The sequence below is a fragment of the Salvelinus sp. IW2-2015 genome, linkage group LG10 (assembly GCF_002910315.2).
Source record: "Salvelinus sp. IW2-2015 linkage group LG10, ASM291031v2, whole genome shotgun sequence".
In the NCBI taxonomy this organism is placed as follows: Eukaryota; Metazoa; Chordata; class Actinopteri; order Salmoniformes; family Salmonidae; genus Salvelinus; species Salvelinus sp. IW2-2015.
Window position 1 is genome coordinate 20,258,239 of NC_036850.1, and position 27,106 is coordinate 20,285,344.

The 27,106-nt window shown below is 44.7% G+C and overlaps 1 protein-coding gene across 3 annotated transcripts in view; it reads right to left on the reverse strand.

Annotated features, from left to right (window-relative positions):
* Positions 1-73: 73 nt before the first annotated feature.
* The window catches only part of pde3b (phosphodiesterase 3B), a 79,784-nt gene continuing 52,751 nt past the window's right edge, over positions 74-27,106 (reverse strand). For 2 of the 3 annotated variants that reach the window (XM_023995666.2, XM_023995668.2), the window contains 15 exons: positions 15,986-16,036; positions 13,012-13,260; positions 12,541-12,689; positions 11,282-11,385; positions 10,945-11,158; positions 10,702-10,799; positions 10,321-10,478; positions 9,196-9,324; positions 7,895-8,006; positions 6,908-7,021; positions 3,050-3,249; positions 1,677-1,880; positions 1,292-1,453; positions 589-829; positions 74-410 (listed from right to left, as the gene is read on the reverse strand). In XM_023995666.2, the coding sequence (XP_023851434.1) occupies positions 202-410; positions 589-829; positions 1,292-1,453; positions 1,677-1,880; positions 3,050-3,249; positions 6,908-7,021; positions 7,895-8,006; positions 9,196-9,324; positions 10,321-10,478; positions 10,702-10,799; positions 10,945-11,158; positions 11,282-11,385; positions 12,541-12,689; positions 13,012-13,260; positions 15,986-16,036 (2,394 nt within the window). In that variant the 3' untranslated portion in view covers positions 74-201. The remainder of the gene's footprint in view (positions 411-588; positions 830-1,291; positions 1,454-1,676; positions 1,881-3,049; positions 3,250-6,907; positions 7,022-7,894; positions 8,007-9,195; positions 9,325-10,320; positions 10,479-10,701; positions 10,800-10,944; positions 11,159-11,281; positions 11,386-12,540; positions 12,690-13,011; positions 13,261-15,985; positions 16,037-27,106) is intronic. The other variant, XM_023995667.2, reaches the window with a different exon arrangement.

Consider the following 27,106-nt stretch of genomic DNA (forward strand, 5'->3'; position numbering starts at 1 on the left):
ATGTCTATAGTATGTGTGTGTACGTATGTGTTGTGTATAAATGTGTTTGTGTGTGTGTGTGTGTGTGTGTGTGTGTGTGTGTGTGTGTGTGTGTGTGAGCATGTAAGAGGGAGGAGTTGAAGGACTTTCTCCTTCACTGTTCCGTCCTTCCCGAGCATCCTGGCTCTGTCCCTCCTCTTCCTCTTCTTCATCTTCCTCCTGCTACTGGCGCTCCTCTCCTTCCTCCTCCTCCTGAATGACCTGGATCTGGTCGTCGGAGGGCGAAGGGGACAGGCTGGGAGGCAGGCTGTCGGCCTGCTGCTTCTCCTTGCTCTTCTCCTCCTCCTCAATGGTCTTCTTCCACACCTTGTGGTTCTCTGTCAGGTGCTGCATGATGTTGCAGAACAGCCGACGCCGGCCGTTTCTCCTTTCTGCATGGGACAACATAGAAAAAAGGATTTAACATCCCATAGCTTTTTAGTTGCAATAGCAATGATCCATAAAACATCCTGCTCTTGATAGAAATGTTAAATGCTAAAATTATAAATGTGTCAACTCATAATCATATATAAATTCAGAATGATAGAAGGATAGAAAATTACGTCTTACTTGGTTCGAGCTCCTCCTCCAGCTCGTCTTCATCAGTCTCTGTGTCCTCCACCTGCTCTTCCTCATCCTCAGAGTGCTCCTCGTCGATCCAGTAGCCAGGGAGCAGGCCAGCAGCGTCGTACGAGTTGCAGAGCGGCCCCACGATGTGTGTGATGAAGGACTCCTGCAGCTTGGCCAGCTGGGGAGAGGAGCGGTCCATGAAGGGGCTGATGGGTAATCCCAAAGTGGCCTCCTCATCCCCCTGGAGATGATAGACAGACAAACATTTTCACTAATTTGTCAATTAAGATTGTTTTATTTATTAATCTAATCTAATGGATAAATGTGACATTTTGTTGATTCTAGCAGTACCAGACATCAGTAAATTAAGAAACAGTTCTGGGTAGGCTATGTCAGTGTTTTCCAACCCTGGTCCTCCAGTACCCCCAACAGTACACATGTTTATTGTAACCCAGGACAAGCACACCTCATTCAACTTGTTAACTAATCATCAAGCCCTCAATGAGTTGAATGAGGTGTGGTTGTCCAGGTCTACAATGAAACTGTCTAATGTTGGGGGTACTGGAAGACCAGGGTTGGGAAACACTGGGCTATGTGATATGTGAAGCAACAGTTCCGGGTATGTGATACTGTATAACAGGATGGCATGACATTACATTGCTAACCTGACATGTGGGCCATGCTGAGTGGAGGGGTTCTATACCTGCTCATAAAACTCATTGACAATGCCTTCTGTCCACTTGAGGTGCAGATCACGCCCTTTGGCCGGCCCGTTGATGTCTGCCAGCTTAATGCAGACTTGGCACACCAGCAGCCGGTCATTCTCATTAGTCCAGTCAATTCCTGGACTGTTCACATCATTCACCTATTTATAGCAACACAACCATTCACACAGTGATTATAACTGCCAGGCTCCTCATTTCTAACAGAGATCCAGCATGTTCCTTTAAGTATCAAATCTATTAGCCATAAAGATAAGACGTATTGTTATTGCCTTTGCCAGTATCGAAATGACAGGAAAAACAAAGTATCAACAGAATGGAAACAGATTTTCTGAAAATGTGAGGTTCATCATCATCATCTCAAACCTTTGAATTGAACTCGGCGAGGAAGTCAAAGTGCTTCTTCAGGTCTGTGGCGAGGATGGCCTCGATGACCAGGAAGCGAAAACGTTTGAACTCCACGTGGTCCAGGTTGGCCAGGAAGTTGAACTCTGGCCGGGACAGGTAGAGGCTCCAGGCCGAAGCAGCGTGGTGGTTCTCCAGGACCGAACGGTCATTATACAACACCGCCTGGGGAACAGAGGGATGAGACAGAGGTAGAGGAGAATTGGATGAGGGAAGAAAAGAGTGAGTAGGAGGAAGGGTAGGTCGAGTGGAGAGGGATGCGGGTGGGTCAGAGGACAAGAAGAAAGGAGAGGGTAAAATAGGAAAGAGGTTGAAGAAGGGAACGGTAAAAGAGGGAGGGGTGAGCAGGGGAGAGGAATTGGGGTCAGTGTGCTTCAGACTAAATAATGCAGCCGGTCTAGACATGGTGGACAGGTGGGTGATTGACTGACTGTCATCATACTGTTAATCAATATGTCAGGGTTGAGCTGCGTTAGTGGCTACGAGGAAGGCTTGGCCCACATGTCAGGTTAGCAATGTAATGCAATGCCATGCCATCCTGTTATACAGTATCACATAGCCTACCTGGAACTGATGCTTCACATATCCTACCCAGAACTGTTGCTTCACATATCACATAGCCTACCCAGAACTCTTGCTTCACATATCACATAGCCTAGTGTTTCCCAACCCTGGTCTTCCAGTACCCCCAACATTACACATTTTTATTGTAACCCTGGACAAGCACACCTCATTCAACTCATTGAGGGCTTGATGATTAGTTAACAAGTTGAATGAGGTGTGCTTGTCCAGGGTTACAATAAACATGTGTACTGTTGGGGGTACTGGAGGACCAGGGTTGGAAAACACAACCTAGACAGTATGCACAGTGCTATAATAGGTCATGACAGTGCAAAACACTATTTATACAGTGGTATAGTTTGTTTGCCAACCTTTGCCATAATGTTGAAGCAAGAAGGAATTTGCTGAATTCTCAGGATTTGTGGGAACCTTTCCCTGACATGTGAACTAAGTGTAATATTATACCAGTCCCTCTCTTCATTGCTTTTACCATGAGATCCAAGGCTGATTAGAACCTGTCTATGTAGAAGGTTTTAGGCCAATAAAGATCTCATCTATGAGTCACAGGGACCAAATGAATGCCGTCTGTGACACAAGCACAACACTTCCCCTTTCCTAGGACTTAACAGCGTGTGGGAACACAAATGGGAACACTTATTGAAGTGACGGGATAGGTTGAACATTCTCTTCCTGATACAGGTTTTACTGTTGAACAGGTGTGGGTTTGCTAGCTGAGATGGTAGAGCAGTGGCTTTGGGGATAATAACACTTACCTGAGCTGCATTAGTGGCTACGAGGAAGGCGTTTGTGCGACCGGGGTGGTCATAGTCATGCATGGCAGCTGCTACATATAGTGCCATGAGTTCCAGAGCAGGGATGTTCCACGCCAGGCAGCCGTAGCTGTCGTCAGAGATGGACGAGCTCTTGGAGGAGGCGTATGATACCCGGCCCGGCGAGATCCCACTGTCTGAATCTAGAGAGAAGACACAGACAGCAGCTTTCAGCAACGACATACTGGGACCTCACACTGGAACTACATCATTACTGGAGAAGACTTGACTGTGTATTAAAGTGAAAACAGGGAACTAGTGTCACATTAAGAACAAAGTATGTAGAGTAGGATTTCTACAGGCAGGTTAAGCTGGTGGCCCAGTGACTCAGACTACTGCACTCCATTTGAAAATTGAAAAGGGACAAAATAAGCCATAAACACACTGAGCTCAGCAGACAGATCTCTATCACGACAGAGGCTTGCTCACCACCCCATCTCCCCCATCTCTTCCTCTCTGTTTCTCCACCCTTCCCTCCCCCTCTCTTTATTAGAAGGCAGCTGCTCCTCTGGCAGCTACTAAAGGATCAGTCAGCAAGCGAGCCTTAAATCATTTCCGATGGATCAAAGATGCAGTACATAAAATATAATTAGCAGGGACGGGACTGGGGATCCTGGCATTTTAAACTAAACCATCTGGTGTCTGCCGAGAAAAGGCCACACACTACAGGAATGCCTACACTGGTACATCAAGAGGCTAGAACTAGAAAAGTCCCTTTCCTAAAGAAAATGTGTGCTTGCTAGCATGTCTTAAAGTATTTATGGTTGTGAAATAAGTTAGAGTAGTTATAGTGAATACAATACTAATGGTACTGACTGGTTAAAGTAGAAAAAGTAGCCAGATGGGAGAATTGAATGCTTGATTGAATAGCCTACCCTGAACATGTGAAAGCTGGTTTGGTGTCTCTACCCTGAACATGTGAAAGCTGGTTTGGTGTCTCTACCCTGAACATGTGAAAGCTGGTTTGGTGTCTCTACCCTGAACATGTGAAAGCTGGTTTGGTGTCTCAACCCTGAACATGTGAAAGCTGTTTGGTGTCTCTACCCTGAACATGTGAAAGCTGGTTTGGTGTCTCTACCCTGAACATGTGGAAAGCTGTTTTGGTGTCTCAACCCTGAACATGTGAAGCTGGTTTGGTGTCTCTACCCTGAACATGTGAAAGTGGTTTGGTGTCTCAACCCTGAACATGTGAAGTGGTTTGGTGTCTCTACCCTGAACATGTGAAAGCTGGTTTGGTGTCTCTACCCTGAACATGTGAAGGTTGGTTTGGTGTCTCTACCCTGAACATGTGAAGGTTGTTGTGTCTCTACCCTGAACATGTGAAGTTGGTTTGTGTCTCTACCCTGAACATGTGAAAGCTGGTTTGGTGTCTCTACCCTGAACATGTGAATTGGTTTGGTGTCTCTACCCTGAACATGTGAAGGTTGGTTTGGTTGTCTCTACCCTGAACATGTGAAGGTTGGTTTGGTGTCTCTACCCTGAACATGTGAAGGTTGGTTTGTCTCTCAGCTTGAACAGTTCAAGAGTTACTATTATTGTTGTGGTTATTAAATGCCAATTTATGCTAATTTGAAGTTTTACAAAGTTTTACAAAGTTTTGAAGTTGTTTTAATGTATGTAGCTGTAAGAGTTAAAGACAGTAGCATTTGAAATGAATACCACTGTGTTCTCATGGTTGAAATTGAAATCGATTAAGTGTTATGCTAATGTATTATACATTAAAATAGTTTATTGTTTATGAAGGTGTGTTAGGATAGCCTGAATGTTTTAACGTTGGTAACTTAATTTGCTACCACTGTATTCTATGGTTCTCATTCAAACCCCATGTTAATTAATTCAGTTGAATAAGTATAGATGGGTGGAAAGATTGATCGATTGATTGATTGATAGGATAGCCTGAACATGAGAAAGTTCGTTTGTTGTCTATAGCTTGAGACAAGCTGGAGGAGGAGGCTATAGGAGGATGGTAGGATAAGGATGCTAGACTATAGGAGATGAGGTAGGGGATGGTAGGGCTATAGGAGGAGCTAGGGCTATAGGGGGATGGTAGGGCTATAGGGATGTAGGAGCTATAGGGGATGGTAGGCTATAGGGATGTAGGCTATAGGGGGATGGTAGGGGCTATAGGGGATGGTAGGGGCTATAGGGGGATGGTAGGGGCTATAGGGGGATGGTAGGGCTATAGGGGATGGTAGGGCTATTAAGGGGATGGTAGGCTATAGGGATGGTAGGCTATAGGGATGGTAGGGGCTATAGGGATGGTAGGGGTATAGGGGATGTAGGGCTATAGGGGATGGTAGGGCTATAGGGGATGGTAGGCTATAGGGGATGGTAGGGCTATAGGGAGTAGGGCTATAGGGGGATGTAGGGCTATAGGGGATGGTAGGGGCTATAGGGGATGTAGGGGCTATAGGAGGATGCTAGGGCTATAGGAGGATGCTAGGGGCTATAGAGGATGTAGACTATAGGGGATGGTAGGGGCTATAGGGGGATGGTAGGGGCATAGGGGATGGTAGGGACTATAGGGGATGTAGGGCTAAGGGATGGTAGGACTATAGGAGGATGGTAGGGCTATAGGGGGATGGTAGGGGCTATAGGGGGATGGTAGGATGTATAGGGGGATGGTAGGCTATAGGGGATGAAGGAGGATGGCAGGGGATATAGGGGATGGTAGGAGCTATAGGAGGATGATAGGAGGATGGTAGGGCTATAGGAGGATGGTGGAAGCTATAGGAGGCATGGTAGGGCTATAGCGGAGGATGGTAGGGGGCTATAGGAGGATGGTAGGGACTATATGGATGAGTAGGGGCTATAGGAGGATGGTAGGGGCTATATGGGGATGGTAGGGGCATAGGAGGATGGTAGGGGCTATAGGAGGATGGTAGGGGCTATATGGGGATGGTAGGGGCTATAGGGGGATGGGCTCATTGTAATGGCTGTACTGAAATTCATGGAACGGAGTCAAACATGTGGTTTCCATATGTGTGATTATCCTCCTATAGCTCCTCCCACTAGCCATCACTGCTGTTGGTGGGTTATTTTAAACTAATGTCGCTAATTGAAATAGTTCGCTTGGAAAATGCTTAAGTTGTTTTAATGTTTGTAGTTGAAATGGTTAAAAAGCAGTAGCATTTCAAATGTCTACAGTGTTACAGTGGCAGTTGGCAATGAATCCATGTTTTGTAAATCTCTGCAAATTTAAATGGTTTCTAGTTTATAAAGGTTTTAAAGAAGTCTGAACATTTTAAAGTTGGTCTTGTAGATTCATTTGTTATAATTTAAAAAGCATAAATCTTATAAAGAATCTGTATAGAATCTAAGTAGGGTCAGTCTGAACATCTCAACATTGGTTTAGCATTGATAGCTTAAACGGTGAAAGAGGAGATATGTCTCAAATGTTTGCCATTGAAATGCATTTGGAGATTATTTTAAATATTGTTGTAGTTAAATTATCAATGATATAACAAATATTTTGTCAAGAAATCTAAGTTGGGGCAGTTTGCACATTTGCAAGTTGGTTTCGTGTTAAAAAGCTTCAATCGTTTAAGCTCTAGAGAGCGGAAGAAATCCAATAATAGGAAGTATGTAAGAAATCTAGAACGGTCTTTCCTTCAGCAAGCACACTAATAATAGGAAGTATGTAAGAAATCTAGAACGGTCTTACCTTCAGCAAGCACACTAATTATGCTAATAAATATGTGGCATATTGTGGTATATTATGGTAATAAATGAGGGCTTGGGGAAGTCCAGAGTTATACCTACTGAGGCAAAATGAAATAAAGAGAACAGAAATAGTGCTACCTGTGTCACTTCCTGTCACATGCTCATTGTGGATCTGTTGGAACCCTGGGACAGGCCGGGTAGTCAGGTACCAGACAGCATGGAGCACGTCAGTGGCATGGACCCGGTTATGATCTGAGTACAGGCAGAGATTCACACAGGACATCACACATCAGTCACAGTAATACTTCACCACATCATTCACATGAGGTAGAAGCTTCTATTACATATGATGGTGCATGTCTGCATGTCAAGCTGTATGTAGTGAACTGTAGGCCTATTATTTCTACTTCATGACAACCCTATGGTTAGTTTCTAAACCTGGGTAAATCATTTCAAATAATACTTGAAGTGGGCATAATTTAGCTGCGTGGAATAGTCTAAACTAGCGTAATTAAGCGCCATTCAAATACCTTCACGTTATTTTTTGTACATATTTTTTACCCCCCTTTTCTTCCCCAATTTTGTCATATCCAATTACGATCTTGTCTCATCGCTGCAACTCCCCAACGGGCTGGGGAGAGGCGAAGGTCGAGCCATGCGTCCAAAGAAACATGACCCGCCAAACCGCACTCCTTAACACCCGCCCGCTTAACCCAGAAGCCAGCTGCACCAATGTGTCGGAGGAAACACTGTTCAACTGACGACCGCAGTCAGCCTGCAGGCGCACGGCCCACCACAAGGAGTCGCTAGAGCGCGATGAGCCAAGTAAAGCCCCCCCCAGCCAAACCCTCCCCTAATCCGGACGACGCTGGGCCAATTGTGCGCCGCCTTATGGGACTCCCGGTCATGGCCAGTTGTGACACAGCCTGGGATCGAACCCGGGTCTGTAGTGACGCCTTAAGCACTGCGATGAAGTGCCTCAGACCGCTGCACCACTCGGGAGGCCCATACCTACATGTTTTTCACCCAGGTCTGATCATTTCTACATCTGAGTAGACAATACACCAAGTGTTAATATGGGCTTTGTGCCTGGACTGAAGAAAGCATAGGCAGCACTATACTCACAGGGAATATCCCTGTAGCCGTTCTCCAGAGCACAGAAATAGGACATGAACTCCCTCACAGGGATCTTAAACATCTCAAACAGACAAGTGTCCTGGAACAGAGTGTAGGTCACCTGGGGAGAAAGACAACAAATAAAACACCTAGGTTAATTTAAAAACCAAATATTTGTTTTTTTAATACATTAACCAAGTCATTCCCCTCAGACACAGACAGTGAGACACTGGGAGAACACAGTGTACTCAAAACAGCACATAGAGAAATCCCCAAGACAACCACGAGCATTCAGGACATCATTCAGTCAAATATCAGTAATGGGGATCATACCGTTCATTTAAACCATACCAAATCATAACATTTAAATCAATCATTCAAGTGAGTTTCTCCAAATAAATAAATTCAATGGCTGCATCACAAAACTACTCTTAGCCCTATGGGTCCTGGTCTAAATTTGTGCACTATATAGGGAATAGGGTTCCATTTGGGATACAGCCCAGGTGTTTCTTATTCAAATATTAATTGATGTAACACAGTGGTTCTCAAACTTTTTATACTCCCGTACCCCTTCAAACATTCAACCTCCATCTGTGTACCCCCTCTAGCACCAGGGTCAGCGCACTCTCAAATGTTGTTTTTTGCCATCATTGTAAGCCTGCCTCACACACACTATACGATACATTTATTAAACATAAGAATGAGTCTGAGTTTGTCACAACCCGGCTCGTCTTTCAAGCTGTCAGGCATTCCCTTGGCAGCAAGAGCCTCTCGGTGGATGCTGCAGTGTACCCAAGTGGCGTCGGGAGCAACTGCTTGCACGCACGTTTCCACTACACTATGTCTCCCTGTCATGGCTTTTACGCCATCAGTACAGATACCAACATGAGCAGCAGCTACGTTTGGCTACATAAGGACCGTTAGTGGAATTCCCGCGAGAGGGTAACGGTTAATGTGATTGGATGTTAATTATTTGACTAGGCTACCTATATTTGACATTGTGTTGTTATTTCTCTGAACACTAGGTGGTTTAATTTTATTTTAGGCAGTGAATCGAGGCTACTCAGGCAAGAAAAAACCCTTGCCCAAATGTATAGCCCCCATTGGAAAATATAAATGGACTGTTTGAAAATGTGAAGTTTTCTTTCTTCCAAATTGAATTAAAAAAAATATTTTAAAAAATGTGAATCACATTTTTATTTGGAGTACACCCGACAGCATTGCCCCAGTTTGGGAATACCTGATGTAACAGATCATGGCGTAATGACAGATAGATGGTTGCTATATGGTTGGTATGTGCTTGTACTGACGTAGCTGAGTATTCTTCCMGTCTTCCCTCCTGTTCTGTCCATCAGGTCAAAGATCTGGAAGTTCCAGCTGTTGATCTTCTCCATGAGGTCATCGTGGTTCTCCAGCAGGGGGTCTAGTCTGAACTCACCCTACGGGCAGGAGAGGACAACAGCACAGACACATTTTAAACACACACATTTAGATAAACACACACATATACACATGCAAGCATGCAGGTAGACACAAACGCACGCACACACACACATACATATTAAAACATGCACACACACGTCATTAACACACACACACTGACAACCAGACTATCCAAAACACCACATCGTAAATCTTATGAATCTTATTCCTCTGTTAAGGGGATGAAAGCAGGCTCCAGACTGACTATGTATGCGTTGCTTTTGAATAATTCACTTTTGAATTACCCCACAGAATCCTCAGATGAACCCTACACAGTTGTCTTAACAGCTGGCCTCGATTTAACAAGGTTTGGTTTGTCCATAAAGAAAGTGAGAGCACAGCCCAAGTAAACGGCGGGGGCATTCCAGGACAGAGCCAGATCAACACTACCCCCATCACCTGGATTTACACGGCTGTTAGATACATCACAACAGACTGAAAGACATGCACCCAATGAGTCTGAGGAAAACTTTACTGTGTTCCCAGAACTAACTAGAGAACACATCCTATAGCTAGCTACTCGTTTACATGTGTTGGCCTGAGTGTGTTCTCACTCAGAGGGAGTCTCCTGGCTGGGATAGTTTAGCGGCAGCAATGCTACACACAGGAAGGCTAACGAACGCTGTAAGGTGTTAGCATTGACTGAGAAATATCCCTTCAAAGCTACTTATGTAACAGTGTAGCCTACCTTTGTTTCTTAAGTCTGCAGCGCGGGGATGTTAGCCTAGCAGTAGGGTGCATTCACACAGGGCAACACAGAGTAAAATGACAGACCCAACACAATGTATTTCAATGGGGAAGGTGCGTTGGAGTAGCGGAGGGGAGGCGTGTCAGGTTGCATGAGGTTGTGCTAAACAACGCACTACCAAAACACTCTCAAAATGGTACATAGCTCATACTCCTCCGTTAGCTTGTGTGGGAATGCACCCTTAGCATACTGTAGCACTGTGTACCTCTGTTTCCTGAGTCTGCTGCTCTGTGGTGGGGCTCTGCTCCTCCTTGTCTGTCTGGCACCGGCTCCCTGCGTCTGGACTCCTGTCCCCCGTCGACTCGGCCTCCACACTCTCCTCCCTGATCAGTGCCTCTCCCATGAACTCTGACCCCTCACCTGCTGTGGAGGAGACACATTGCAAATCACAGTGAGTTGACCACTGGTTTCACATTTCGGTGGGAAGCATTATTCTAATGAATTGACTCTCTGGTACAGCATGTCCAAATGGTTTTCAGTCATTTAAGAGTGGAAACAGTAAGCTAAGCCATGGGTGTGTGTGCACAAAAACACTGTGCAGCCTATGTCTGTACAGAGTGAGGCTACATTCCAGCAGGTGTCATACCTGAGCGTCTGCGCTGGGCCTCAGCATGACCAGTGAATGGCAGGTGTCCCTCCCCCGCCTCCATACTGGGCATGTTCTTCAGCATCTGACGACCACAGCTACAGGGTGAGCAGAGGGACAAACACAGCCGCCATCATCATCAACACACATGGTGAAATGCAATTCTACTCTACAGCTGAACTGGCTCTACAACACCAGGAGATAATGGAGGGGGTAGGGGAAGGGGGTAGTAGATTGCCCTACCTGGTGCACAGGGCAGCAGGGCTGCGATAGGGCCCCTGGAAGTCAGGGGAGCTGAGGATGTAGCCCAGGGGCTTGTGCAGGTTGACACTGGGCTTGGTGAGGAAGTCAGCTGTGTCGGGGAACTCCACCGGGGGCCGCGTGACCTGGGAGGAGAGACCTCCCCCTTGAGGACTGTGGCTCGGGGAGCTGACAGGACTCAGACTGGGGGACGCACCTGTAGAGCGAGAGAGATAGAAGAGAAATGAGAGAGAGAGAGATAGTCAAACAACTTAAAAACACATTCCACTTCCACACAGTGTATCAGACCTGTGTGTACAGTAAATCCTCATGGTCTCACCTGCTCTCCTGGGCCCGGCATGGTAGGTCAGGGTCACAGAGGAGGACCTCTGCTTAGGGATGGTCAACAGGTTAGCATTGGGCCCATTGGACAGAGACCCCGTGCTGGAACACACACACACACCATGGCACTTACTGCTAGAACTAATGAGACAACATCAGTTAAAATGCTTCCATATTCAATCTACACCATTATAAAGTTGAACTTTTTCACACCCGCTCTTATGTATAAAGATGAACTTAGAGAAATGTTACATAGCATACAGTAACACTAATTATATGATTCATTTGGTGCTCAAAGTAAGACAATGAAAACAATGTTGAAAATGTATCCTTGAAGAAGTCAAAGATCCCTAAAAGATCAAGTGAGTCATCTTAACAATGTTGGAACAAAGAGAATGATGGAATGTTATGGCCATTATCTGTTAGGCATATCAGCTTACAGAGCTTGACCACTACTGCCCCCCTGTGGATATAAAGGAGAACCACATCTTCAGGGAGTTTAATCAAAGACACATGGTAACAAAGAATGTGTTGCTGAGGGAGGGCCTGCTTGTTCATATCAGGGTAAAGATGGGGAGTGTGCCATGTTGAAAATGACCTGACCTTGAAAGATATGCTCCAGTACTTTTGTATACCTTTTAGCCAGTAGTTCTGAAAGTAGTTCCCGTGTGCAAAAGTGGTCCCCGAAAACTCCATACTACCTTGCAAATGTGCAGATATGAGCACCACGTCATTGCTCTCTTTCTCTCTCCACTGTGTGTGTGTGTGTGTGTGTCTTGCTAGCTGTCACTCAAATGGTGAGGGGCTGAAGCTCATTGGCCAAAACGAATTGCTAGGGGGCTAGCCCTAGGGGTAAATGTAGAGAAAATAGTGCCGCACAGCTTCCAGAAAAAAGTCGCTTTCAAACTAGGGATTTCATGGCTAATTGAGGTAAGACAGTAATTCTGCTCATAGATTATGCATGTATGAACTATATATTGACACATCCAGCCGAAAGCATAATGTTTTTTTTTAAACGTATTAGTCGCCAAATTACCCGGGGCATGTCTTTAACCTTTAACCTGGTGTCTGAACTCTGAAGTCCCACCTGTGTGTGACCGTACCTGGTCATATTGCGATCAGGGTGTGTGTGTGGTAATGTTGAGGTCAAGGTGTGTGTGGACGTACCTGGTCATATTGAAGTCACTGTGTGTGTGTAGTAATGTTGAGGTCAAGGTGTGTGTGGACGTNTTGAGGTCAAGGTGTGTGTGGTCGTACCTGGTCATATTGAGGTCAGGGTGGGGTCCCGGTCTCTTGCCGTTGTTGCGTTCCCAGCGGGAGGAGGCCGACTCCAGAGGGGGGAGAGGGGAGGAGGTGGAGCCGCGGCGGAGTTGGGGGGTTGGTAGGCTGTTCCTGCTGCTAAGACCCTAGGTGTGTGGAGGGGAGGGGGGAGACATTATTACATTATGGTCAATGATGCTATAACACAGTCAAAGGCAGATCTATATTCAGCGCACCACCAGGTTACATAGAGTAGAGCAGGTGTACAACTAAAAACAACTAAACTAAGTCTACGTAACACTGGTGAACACATAGAAGAAGAACATTCATTATGAGGATAAGATACCATGTATAAGTGGATAATGTGTTAGTGGATAATGTGTTGGCGTGCTAGTCTCAGCAGGCTTCTGTCTGTGTGTTAGTTATGACCTGCTAGTATCACATTCAGAAGGCTGCTGGYGGGCCCACCTTCAGGGGCTTCCTGTCGCCCCTCTCTGCAGGGTCCTCCACCTCGGTACAGGGGTAGAAACCTGGGAAGGGGGTGAAGGGGTTAACCCTGGGRCGACAGGAGCCAGAGAAGGTCCCCATGAGGCTGCTGACGCRGCGCAGGGACGAGACGGTGTGTGGCGACAGGGACGAGTCCATCAGCAGGTCAGACACCATGTTCCTGGCCTCGTTGATGACCGACAGGTCCACTCCGTTACCGCTTACCGCTCCCTGGYGACATAGAGGAGACAAGGGGACACATGTCAGAGAGATGCCTCATTCAGCAGAGCACAACACAAACATACAGTAGATACTGTACTAAAGAAGAGAGCCTGGTGTCCTTTCCTCATTCCTTTACACTGTTTCTAATGAACCCAGAAAGGATTTAAATGACCAAACACAAAAGCTTCTGAAGAAGAAATTCCTTCTTAATTGCCATTTTTTCCTTAACTATAGACTTATGAAGAAAGTTAAGCGAAGTTGCTATTCCTCAAAAAGATTATTGGAAATGTTCTTATGTTACTTCTTATGTTTCTCCTTAAGCAAAAATTATGAAGAAATGAGATGCTTGAAAATAAAGTTATTTAATTTCTTCTTGGAATTCCCAGATAGCTAAACCCCTGTCCTAAACACATGGCAGTGAAAGAATATGCTAATGGTAGCTATTGAACATGRTCAATTGACTCACAAACTTAATCTGAAGGTTTCAGTGTTAATTGTTTTAAACCCAAGTTCATATTTTAGACCAGTAATCCCAATTAGAAATATGCTAACATGATTGCCATTGCTAGATAGGCAACCCAGCCAGCTAGCTGTCTAACGACAAACATCTGAAGATTGTTAAGAAGTTCATAAGAAGACATCTGAGAAGTTCATGAGAAAATCATGAATTCTTAAGACATTTTTGAGGATCTGCACATATGAACTTATTTTCTTCTTGTTAAGAAGCTTCTTAAGTTTTTGCGTAAAAAGTGTTTGGTGAATCTGGGCCCAGGACATCTACAGGTATCACACATACGCAGGTAGACTGTCAGAAAGCTGTAACAGGACACTGCTGGCATTGTGATGGGGCTGGGTTTGTCACTCCTCCTCTTACAGCAGTGGAGGGTAGTGTGAAGGGCACACAGGCTCGGTGCTGAGCTCATGGCATTGATGCTGGGTAATTGAAAGGCTGTTTGGACCAGTGATGTCAGTAATAAAGGGGAGTGGTGCTGGCAGGGCGTGGTGCCTGGAGCTGGGCTGTCGGTCTGGAGGCGTCTGGGTGCTGGCAGGGCGTGGTGTGGCAGGGCGTGTGCTGGCGGTGCTGGCCGCTGGCGGCGTGGTGCTGGCTGGGCGTGGTGCTGGCTGGCTGGTGCTGGCAGGGCCCTTGGTGCTAGGGTGGCGGTAGGTGGGGGCAATGGTGCAGGCTGGGCATGGTGCTGGCTGGGCATGGTGCTGGCAGGGCCTGGTGCTGGCAGGGCGTGGTGCTGGCAGGGCGTGGTGCTGGCTGGCGGTGTGGTGGGCGTGTGCTGCAGGCGTGGTGCTGGCAGGGCGTGGTGCTGAGGCGAGGCTGGTTGGCGCGGCATGGTGCTGGTGGGCATGGTGCTGGCGGGCCTGGTGCTGGCAGGGCCTGGTGCTGGCAGGGCGTGGTGCTGGCTGGGCGTGGTGCTGGGGCGTGCGTGTGCTGGCAGGGCGTGGTGCTGGCAGGGCATGGTGCTGGCAGGGCATGGTGCTGGCTGGCATGGTGGGCTGGGCGTGGGTGCTGGCAGGGCGTGCATGTGGCAGGGCGTGGTGCTGGCAGGGCGTGCGTTGCTGGCAGGGCATGGTGCTGGCAGGGCGTTGTGCTGGGCAGGCATGGTGCTGGCTGGAGCTGGTGCTGGCGGCTGGTGCTGGCTGGGCATGGTGCTGGCTGGGCATGGTGCTGGCTGGGCATGGTGCTGGCTGGGCATGGTGCTGCTGGCGCATGGTGCAGGTGTGTGTGCCTGTGTGTGGAGTAAAAGTGCAGCGCTAGCACTTCCCTGGCCCAGTGAAGACAGCTAGGAGGCTGTGTGTATGTCATGACGCTGACGGAGATCCTGCCTGCACCCCTCCCCCTCTTCACCCTGTCTATCCTACTGACTGTTGCTGTGCTGATAGACCCATATAAAATACTAGAGGGTTTGGAGAACTAGGCTGCTTTTGAAGGCCCGGCTCTGTGGCAACAATGAGTGGTGAGTGATGAGTGGGGCAGACGTCAGTCAGAGGAGCACAGCTTCCTGTTGCTCTACCTGTACAGCGTGTCTGCAAAACACTGTGGAACCCAACAGGATGACAACACACACAAGCACAAATACAACACACACGGGCAGACCTACACGCACAGTTCAAACACATCTACACACAGCAAGCTTACAAAACACAGATGCTTCCATTTTCGATGCATGAAGTAGACCTAGCATAAAACGTGTGTCAGCGATTTACAATTTTATTTTTAAATTTGAACAACAAGGCATTGAAACACAAGGCCAGTATACTAGATTAGAAAGATTATGTGGAGGCTCTCCAAAATGTATCGAGATAAATCTGATTTCCTAAAAGGTCGGAGTTAGTTAAAATAATTCACCTCTCTACTTATTAATTCCAGCCTCAATTCTTTGAAATATGACTAAATTACAGTTACTACACTAATACTATTTTCAGTCAGTTTCCTCTTTTACTTACATTTTGTCAATTCAATGCCCTCTCTGGGAAACCTAATTCACTTGTGAGGATTCTTGTTACCCTATGAGGGTTACCCTATGAGGGTTGATGATCTATAGTTGTATTCATGTTATTACAATTCATTCCATGGATGGATTGAAAGTAAAATAGGAAATGATCCCCAACCATAATGTGAATGATAGACTGCACATGTGCTCTAACAGTGATATACTGTAGCCAAAGGAGTATACTCTGTATGTTTGTCTGTCTGTGTGTGAGAGAGAGAAAACACACTAACCTGATACTGGGGCTTGTACCACTGCTTCAGGTCCCAGTCCCATAGGATCATCTGAAAGAGAGAAACACACACATCAGTCAGGAGGCCTTGCTAGGACGTGTGCGTTACAGATATATAACTCAGCAAAGATAATTCAAAAAAATCTAAATAACTTCACAGATCTTCTTTGTAAATAGTTTAAACACTGTTTCCCATGCTTGTTCAATGAACCATGAACAATTTATGAACATGCACCTGTGGAACGGTCGTTAAGACACTAACAGTTTACAGACGGTAGGCAATTAAGGTCAGTTATGAAAACTTGGGACACTAAAGAGGCCTTTCTACTGACTCTGAAAAACACCAAAAGAAAGGTGCCCAGGGTCCCTGCTCATCTGCGCGAGGACTGCAGATGTAGCCACGGCAATAAATTGCAATGTCCGTACTGTGAGACGCCTAAGACAGCGCTACAGGGAGACGGGACGGACAGCTGATCATCCTCGCAGTGGCAGACCACGTGTAACAACCCCTGCACAGGATCGGTACATCCGAACATCACACCTGCGGGACAGGTACAGGATGGCAACAACAACTGCCCGAGTTACACCAGGAACGCACAATCCCTCCATCAGTGCTTAGACTGTCCGCAATAGGCTGAGAGAGGCTGTACCGAGGGCTTGCAGGCCTGTTGTAAGGCAGGTCCTCACCTGGCAACAGCGTCGCCTATGGGCACAAACCCACTGTCGCTAGACCGGACAGGACTGGCAAAAAGTGCTCTTCACTGACGAGTCGCGGTTTTGTCTCACTAGTGGTGATGGTCGGATTCGCGTTTGTCGTCGAAGGAATGAGCGTTACACCGAGGCCTGTACTCTCGAGCGGTATCGATTTGGAGGTGGAGGGTCCGTCAGGGTCTGGGGCGGTGTGTCACAGCATCATCGGACTGAGCTTGTTGTCATTGCAAGCAATCTCAACGCTGTGCATTACAGGGAAGACATCCTCCTCCCTCGTGGTACCCTTCCTGCAGGCTCATCCTGACATGACCCTCCAGCATGACAATGCCACCAGCCATACTGCTCGTTCTGTGCGTGATTTCCTGCAAGATAGGAATGTCAGTGTTCTGCCATGGCCAGCGAAAAGCCCGGATCTCCATTGAGCATGTCTGGGACCTGTTCGATCGGAGGGTGAGGGCTAGGCCCATTTCCCCCAGAAATGTCTGGGAACTTGCAGGTGCCTTGGTGGAAGAGTGGGGTAACATCTCACAGCAAGAACTGGCAAATCTGGTGCAGTCCATGAGGAGGAGATGCACTGCAGTACTTAATGCAGCTGGTGGCCAGACCAGATACTGACTGTTACTTTTGACCCCCCCTTTGTTCAGGGACACATTACTCCATTTCTGTTAGTCACATGTCTGTGGAACTTGTTCAGTTTATGTCTCAGTTGTTATGTTCATACAAATACTTACCACATGTTAAGTTTGCTGAAACTAAATGCAGTTGACAGTGAGAGGACGTTTCTTTTTTGGTTGAGTTTATAATATATATATATATATATATATATATATATATATATTGCACATGCAGGTATTCATTAATCACAACCAACTATTGTTGTTTTATCATAAGAGGTGAAAGTACTTCAACACATGCATCAGTTCTTAATACAATAGTGTCCACAATGAGAACAGTCTATTTTTACAGCTTAGACATAGTGTAAACTGTTGTAGCATATTAAATAGGTTCAATGAGAAACAGTCTATTTTACAACATTAGACATAGGTATAACTGTTGTAGCATTATTAAAAGGTCAATGAGAAACAGTCTATTTTACAACATTAGACATAGTGTAACTGTTGTAGCATATTAAAGAGGTCAATAGGAGAAACAGTCTATTTTACAACTTAGACATAGTATAACTGGTGTAGCATATTAAAGAGGTCAATGAGAACACGTTCTATTTTTACAACATTAGACAGTGAGGTGTAACTGTTGTAGCATATAAAGAGGTCAATGTAGAACAGTCTTATTTTACAACATTAGACATATGTTAACGTTGTAGCATATAAAGAGGTCATGAGAAACAGTCATATTTTTACAACATAACATAGTGGATAACTGTTGTAGCATATTAAATAGGTCAATGGAGAACAAGTCTATTTTACAACAGACATAGTGTAACTGTGTAGCATATTAAAGAGTCATGAGAACAGTCTAATTTACAACATTTATAACATAGTGTAACTGTTGTAGCATATTAAATAGGTCAATGAGAAACAGTCTATTTTACAACAGACATAGTGTAACTGTTGTAGCATATTAAATAGGTCAATGAGATAGTGCTGTTAATTTATTCACCTCTAGTAGTTAACCTTAAGTAAACACACGAGGGTATGATAGAATCAGGTCAAACAGCTTATATAGACGAATTACCAAAATGTGGACATTCAACTGATGTAGTGTTATTTAGGCCTACACACACAGAGAGAGCTATTGTGTCTAACTTATGCCTTTTGTAGAAAGTAAAAATACAAAAAGCAAACCACCACAACCAGCCGACCACAATGAAACGTCAACAATGGTACTCTCAGATCTTATCTAGCCCCTATTACGTCAATGACCAGCATTTCCATATGATCTGTCAGAGAAAAGTCACCAAACAGGAGCTCACAGTCTCACACAGACAAACTGCTACTATGCCACGAGTGTTAAACTTCCGTTGTCACATACTGGGTCGTAGGTTTACMTASGACACACTGCAACAACTAGATCTACAGTAGGGGTTGAATTGCTGTGAATTGGTTTAGATAGATCTACAGTACAACCTCTAGAACGATACCATTTTTGCCATTTGTTGATATTATTCAATTCACTAGTTTGGCCTCATTTTGGACAGTATTTTCACTCCAATAAAACATTTTAAGTAGGATATTGCATATAAATTAGTTTAAATTGTCAAACTACCACTTCTGGGAAAAATAAAATAATAGCAACAAACATCCAACAGTATCTGTGGATGATCTATAGACAGAGCAGAACCTTCTGTACTGAAGTAAGTGTGGGAGCAGTTTGCCATCATACTGGGTGATCATTAGGTCTATACATGTCCTCTCAGGCAGGAAGGATTACAGGTTAGTCGCCATGTTAAACCCATAGAGCAAACACTCATTCCCTCAAAACTCAGAGAGCATGTAGTATTTCTACTGGCCACAAGGGTGTGTGCTAGAGGCATGTGGATGGATGGACACACTTCATGGCCTTAGTCACAGACCACCTCTCAGACTTAAACACAAAAACACATGGCAATTCACATCTAAATAGACACAAAGCCCAATCCTAGGCAGTATAGGCCTAGTCATTATGATAGATTGAAGTAGACCAGTATGCACTAAGCTCAACTGTCTGAGAGAACAGCATATCTTATAATTACACTGTAAATCATTGGTGCATCTTTGATGCTGAAGTGTTAGTTCACTGGTTCCCAATGCACTGGAACGTAGTGCAGGGATATGAAAACAACCTCCTTTCTGCAATGTAAGAAAGCATTTATTCTCCAGTGCTCTTTGTTTCACATAATTGTAAACGCTGACATGAATCACATTAATCCAACATGTAATCCTCAAAGACATTTGTTATTTAGCTTTAACTAACGTAGTAAATAAGGATATCTTTGTGATTGCACAGGACCCTTAGTCTAGGTTGTGTGTTCAGTAGTAGACTGCTACAGAGTGTGAGAGCAGGTGTAGTGAGGAGTGATGCACCCTGGGAGTGTGAGTGATACCAGTGTTGTTCTAAATAATAATTGAGTATCAGAGACCAAGAATTGCGACCAGAGATCCTCTGAATGAACACAGAAACCAAAGCATTTATGTCAAGGGAATGTCATCCCAAAACATATTTTATCTGCATCAAAAGACAACAGACACAAAGACTACGAGGCCATTAAATAGGTTAGATTGGATGACAAATGTATCTGTGCTTCTATGAGAGGCCTTGTTCCTTCCTCTCCAATCAGAGGCAGTTCCATTGATCAGACCGGGATGCTCCGTGTTTGTCATCAGAATCTGTACAACAAGGCCAAACATTTAGTACAGCAAATAAGCACTGCTATGGCAACTCAACAGAGGCCAGCAAACAATGCTCCAAACGCCATGGCGACGGGATGGCGGGAGAGGGCCGGAGGAAAGATCTGTCGGACGTCTGCTTGTTTACAGAGAGAGTGGGGCGGAGGAGAGAGAGAGATGGGTCGGAGGGAGAGAGGGAGAGAGAGAGGCTGCCATGGAGTGTAGTGGATGACGCAGTCGAGACGTGCTGCTGGCCTGGCTGTCAGACTGGAGCTAGGGAGTGTGTTCCTCAGACACGTGTGTCCCTGTGACGCTTTGTTCACACCTCTGTGAGCACGCACGCACGCACGCACGCACGCACGCACGCACGCACGGCCTGTTCATATCTCTCTGTACACTCCATGTTCCTCTTCACCCTCAACATGTAGTCTCATACGAAAAGCCAAGCTCTGTCACACATGATTTGACAGTGAAATGAAGACACGTTTCACGGACAGAGGGAATGTGGGTTCAACAAGCAGAGATTCAAATGGCCACAATACACAGAGCTGCTGTTACTATCCAACTGTGTCTGGTAACAACACATATAGCACGCTAACGCACCGCACACACCACACCACACACACAACCTGGCCTATTACAGTATTCACCAGTTTTTAGTCAAGGAAGCAAGCATAGGGTGTTTATTTCATTAACAAGAAAGAGGTAGCGTTGTCATGAGATATGACACAACCACTCCAAGTAGCATACACAGTACCAAACACACACAGTAATGTAACATAGGTACGATACTGTGTCAACAACAGTACCAATTGCAATATACGGAGGAATTGTAACATCAAGCATGTGACTACATCCTTCCTATTTTAACACAACTGCTACTTGCTCTCTACTGGTAATTCAAATGGAGGTAAGACTACTGGAACATTCTTACTCTGGTATTAGAAGGGTCACAATTGAGGCCTGATGGAGGTCCTTGATAAAGTGACAATACGTCAGACAATTATAGTTCGAAATTAGTCACAATATATGGCCGCTAATAGTCACTAGTATAGTCAAATATAGGGCCTAATATCAGTCACAATATAGGGCCCTAGGTATAGTCACAATATTAGGGCTAATATAGTCCACAATATAGGGCCTAGTATAGTCACAATATAGGTGCCTAGTATAGTCCACAAGATAGTACGGCCAGTGCTTAGAGTTCACAATATAGGCCTAGTATAGTCACAATATTAGGGCCTAGTATAGTCACATATAGGGCCTAGATGTCACAGTTACGTAGGCGCCTCAAGATATATATCACACTAATAGGGTCTTTCGTTATACTCACATACTCGAGCCTGAGTACTAGCTCCACAATATAGAGTCCTCAGTATAGTCACACTTATAGTGCTGCTCTAGCTATAAGTCACAATATGATAGGGTTCTTAGTATAGGCACAATTATCAGGGCCAACAATCAATAGTCACAATAGATTAGAGACCTAGATAATTAGTCAACAATCATAGGGCCTGTATAAGTCACGCAAATATAGGGCCTAGTATAGTCACAATACAGGGCCAAATATAGTCACAATATAGGGCCTAGTATAGTCACAATATAGGGCCTAGTATAGTCACAATATAGGGCCTAGTATAGTCACAATATAGGGCCTAGTATAGTCACAATATAGGGCCTAGTATTGTCACAATATAGGGCCTAGTATAGTCACAATATAGGGCCAAATATAGTCACAATATAGGGCCTAGTATAGTCACAATATAGGGTCTGATATAGTCACAATAGAGGGCCTAAAATAGTCACAATATAGGGCCTAATATAGTCACAATATAGGACCTAATACAGTCACAATATAGGGCCTAATTCCTAATATACCAGGTTGATCATATGTTTACAGCTCAGGTGAAATGTGATGAAGATAAACTGAACAAAAATATAAACATGCAAGAATTTCAAAGATATTAATGAGTTACAGTTAATATAAAGAAACCAGTCAATTTAAATAAATTCCTTAGGCCCTAATCTATGGATTTCATGACTTGGTCACATACACCTAAACAAAAGGTAGGGGGTGTGGATCAGAAAACCAGTCAGTATCTGGTGTGACCACCATTTGCCTCCTGCAGCGTGACACATCTATTTCACATAGAGTTGATTGTGGTCTGTGGAATGTTGTACCACTCCTCTTCAATGGCTGTGCAAAGTTGCTGTATATTGACGGGAACTGGAGCACAATGTGGTACACGTCGATCCAGAGCATCCCAAACATGCTCAATGGGTGACATGTTTGGTGAGTATGCAGGCCATGGAAGAACTGGGACATTTTCCGTTTCCAGGAATTGTGTACAGATCCTTGCGACATGGGGCCGTGCATGATCATGCTGAAACATGAGGTGATGGCGGCGGATGAATGGCACGACAATGGGCCTCAGGATCTCTTCATGGTATCTGTGCTTTTAAATTGCCATCGATAAAATGTAATTGTGTTCGTTGTCCGTATCTATGCCTGACCATACCATAACACCACCGCCACCATGAGGCACTCTGTTCACAACGTTGGCATCAGCAAACTGATCGGCTACATGACACCATCTTCCCGGTACAGTTGAAACTGGGATTCATCCGTGAAGAGCACACTTCTCCAGCGTGCCAGTGGCCATCGAAGGTCAGCATTTGCACACTGAAGTCGGTTACGACACCAAATTGCAGTCAGGTCCAGACCCCTAGTGAGGATGACGAGCATGCAGATGAGCTTCCCTGAGACGGTTTGTGCAGAAATTCTTCGGTTGTGCAAACCCAATCCGAGTGGCTGGTCTCAGACAACCCCGCAGGTGAATAAGCCGGATGTGAAGGTCCTGGGCTGGTGTGCTGACATGTGGGTCTGCTGTTGTGAGGCTGGTTGGACGTACTGCCAAATGCTCTAAAACGACGTTGGAGGCGGCTTATGGTATAGAAATTAACATTCAATTCTCTTGCAATGGCTCTGGTGGACATTCCTGCAGTCAGCATGCCAATTGAATGCTCCCTCAATACTTGAGACATCTGTGGCATTGTTTTGTGTGACAAAACTTCACATTTTAGAGTGACCTATTATTGTCCCCAGCACAAAGTGTACCTGTGTAATGATCATGCTGTTTCATCAGCTTCTTGATATGCCACACTTGTCATGTGGAGGGATTATCTTGGCAAAGGAGATATGTTCACTAACACGGATGTAAACACATTTTGTGTATGAAACATTTCTGGGATCTTTAACTTCAGCTCATGAAACATGGGACCAACACTTTGCATGTTGTGTTTATATTTTTGTTCAGTGTAATAAAAAAGTTTTCAAAATCTCAAATAGTTCATTGATTGAGAAGACCGAATTTGTTAGCTGTTTTGGTTCTTGGTGTGAGGTGAGGTGGTTGAGGTATTTGTGAGGAGGGAGCTGTGTGTTGTGAGTGGCTGGGAGAGGGGAAAGTGTCAGTATGTGCGTTTCTCACCTGCATGCCCCTAGCCCTGGGTTATGACAGGGAGCCGAATAACTCCACACTGACATGCTACAGCCCTCAAACCGCCCCGCCTCACCCGCCAACCAGGGCCAGCCAGCCAGGGAACCAGGCAGGGAAGCACACAAAAACAACACCTTATAACACACCCTGGTCCTGCTGCAACACCAGCCATATCCTTTGATGACTGATGGCTGTCTGGCCTTAACTGTCAATAACACCACCACAGTCGGCCACATCCCCACAACCAAATCGGACATCTAACAACTCTACTGCAGTCTGCAGACAGACGGCTTGCCACACCATAGTTCCCCAACTGGCGGCCAGCGTGGTTTTATTTGGCCCCCAAGTTTTCTGAGCAAAAAAAAAATCTGTTCTAATTTATTTGAATTTTGGAAATATGTTCCAAAGTATTCCCAAACATAATTTATAAAATATATTTATCTGGACACTTTCTGTTTTTGATATTGCTACTATGAAAGTAACCATTTCACTGTATTGTTTACACCTTCTGTATCCTGTGCATGTGACAAATACACATAGATTTTGTTTGATATAGTGTGTTTTTACCAGAGACGGTAATGTGAAGAACAACATGACCTGCACCAAAATCAGATTAGGATATAGAGTATTTTTACCTGGAGTTTTTCCTTATTGTAGGCTACTACTTAGTCTTGAAATCTTTGGTTGTTTCCTAAACTACTCACTCTGCTTAGCACATGGCCTCACATGTGAATCTTTAAAGAGATGGGTGGGGCTAAGGCTTAAGAGGGTGTGAACAGGTGTCAACAAAGAAGAACTCTCCAGTAGGTGTACCAAAACATTCAATGGCCATTTCCTCAAAAGTGTTGTTACAAGTTTAGCAACTTTCAAAGCAGAATTACTTTCCCATTGTTCCTCAACTGCAGTGGATGATATACCACGTTTTACCTCTGAGTCGCTATGCTATCTAATGTAAAAAAACACAATTTTACACTTTGCTACATAGAACCGGATCCAGGTGGTGGGTCCCATACACTATAAATACAGCTGAAGTCGGAAGTTTACATACACTTAGGTTGGAGTCATTAAAACTCATTTTTCAACCACTCCAAATTTCTTGTTAACAAACTATAGTTTTGGCAAGTCGGTTCTGACATCTACTTTGTGCATGACACAAGTCATTTTTCCAACAATTGTTTACAGATTATTTCACTTATAGTTCACTGTATCACAGTTCCAGTGGTTCAGAAGTATACATACACTAAGTTGACTGTGCCTTTAAACAGCTTGGAACATTCCAAAAAATTATGTCATGACTTTAGAAGCTTCTGATAGGCTAATTGACATCATTTGAGTCAATTGGAGGTGTACCTACTGATGTATTTCAAGGCCTACCTTCAAACTCAGTGCCTCTTTGCTTGACATCATGGGAAAATCAAAAGAAATCAGCCAAGACGTCAGAATTTTTTGTTGTTGACTTCCACAAGTTTGGTTCATCCTTGGGAGCAATTTCCAAACACCTGAAGGTACCACATTCATCTGTACAAACAATAGTTCGCAAGTATAGACACCATGGGACCACGCAGCCATCATACCGCTCAGGAAGGAGAAGCATTCTGTCTCCTAGAGATGAACGTACTTTGTTACGAAAAGTACAAATCAATCCCAGAACAAGAGCAAAGGACCTTGTGAAGATGCTGGAGGAAACGGGTACAAAAGTATCTATATCCACAGTAAAACGAGTCCTATATCGACATAACCTGAAAGGCCGCTCAGCAAGGAAGAAGCCACTGCTCCAAACCCGCCATAAAAAAGCCAGACTACGGTTTGCAACTGCACATAGGGACAACGATTGTACTTTTTGGAGAAATGTCCTCTGGTCTGATGAAACAAAACAGAACTGTTTGGCAATAATGACCATCGTTATGTTTGGAGGAAAAAGGGGGAGGCTTGCAAGCTGAAGAACACCATCCCAACCGTGAAGCACGGGGTGGCAGCATCATGTTGTGGGGGTGCTTTGCTGTAGGAGGGACTGGTGCACTTCACAAAATAGATGGCATCATGAGAAAGGAAAATTATGTGGATGTATTGAAGCAACATCTTCAAGCATCAGTCAGGAAGTTAAAGCTTGGTCGCAAATGGGTCTTCCAAATGGACAATGACCCCAAGCATACTTCCAAAGTTGTGGCAAAATGGCTTAACTTCTTTGTGATAGGGGGCGTTATTTTGACGTCGGGATGAAAAGCATGCCCAAAGTAAACTGCCTGCTACTCAGGCCAGAAGCTAGGATATGCATATAATTGGTAGATTTGGATAGAAAACACTCTAAAGTTTCTAAAACTGTTAAAATAATGTCTGTGAGTATAACAGAACTGAAATGGCAGGCAAAATCCCAAGGACAAACCATCATAAAAATTTAAAGAAATTCAGCATACCACTAATTTCAACGGCTGGCACTTTTATAATAGGGCGAAATCGTCCCCGGTTGCAGTTCCTAGGGCTTCCACTAGATGTCAACCGTTTTTAGAAAGAGTTTCAGGCAGTTTTTTTGAAAAATGAGGGAGAAGTTGTAGTTTTTCTAAGTGGCTCCCATTTTGGCTGTAGTGTTTCCAAGCGCATGGCCGAGACATCGCATTCTTTTTGCTTGTCTCCGGTGAAGACAATAACGATTCTCCGTCTTAAATTTGATTGTTTATTTGCGTATTAGGGTACCTAATGTTTGATTATAAACGTTGATTGACTTGTTTGGATAAATTTATTGGTAACGTTTGGGATTAATTTTGTATGCATTTTGAAGGAGGGAAAACGAGTGGATTATGGACTGAAGCGCGCCAGCTAAACTGAGTTTTTATGGATATAAAGAAGAACATTATCGAACAAAAGGACCATTTGTAATGTAACTGGGACCTTTTGGAGTGCCAACAGAAGAAGATCTTCAAAAGGTAAGGCATATATTATATCACTATTTCTGACTTTCGTGTCGCAACTCCCTGGTTGAAATTGATTTGTTATGCATGTGTGCTGGGCGCTGTCCTCAGATAATCGCATGGTTTGCGTTCGCCGTAAAGCCTTTTTGAAATCTGACACATTGGCTGGATTAACAACAAGTTAAGCTTAATTTTGATGTATTGCACTTGTGATTTCATTTAAGTTGAATATTTATAGTAATTTAATTTGAATTTGGCGCTCTGCCATTTCACCAGATGTTGGCCAGGTGGGATGCTACCGTCCCACCTATCACAAAGAAGTTAAGGACAACAAAGCAGAGGTGTGGACTCGAGTCACATGACTTGGACTCGAGTAACAAATATGATGACTTGCAACTGGACTTTGACTTTAACACCAATGACTCGTGACTTAACTTGGACTTGAGCCCTTTAACTTGATACTCTCCAAGCCCAAATATAAAAAATGATGCTATTAAAAAAGTGTGTAACGCATCAACTCTTCATTTAACGGATTACAGTTTGAATCGGACAGCAGCCAATCAAATTGTGGCAGCTGAGAAAAAGTTGCGCGTTGCAATGCAGAGGAATGTCGGTGGGTGAAAAAAGATTACGCTGTAGTCAACAAAAACGTATTGCAACTTGCAAAACATGCGGGAAGAAA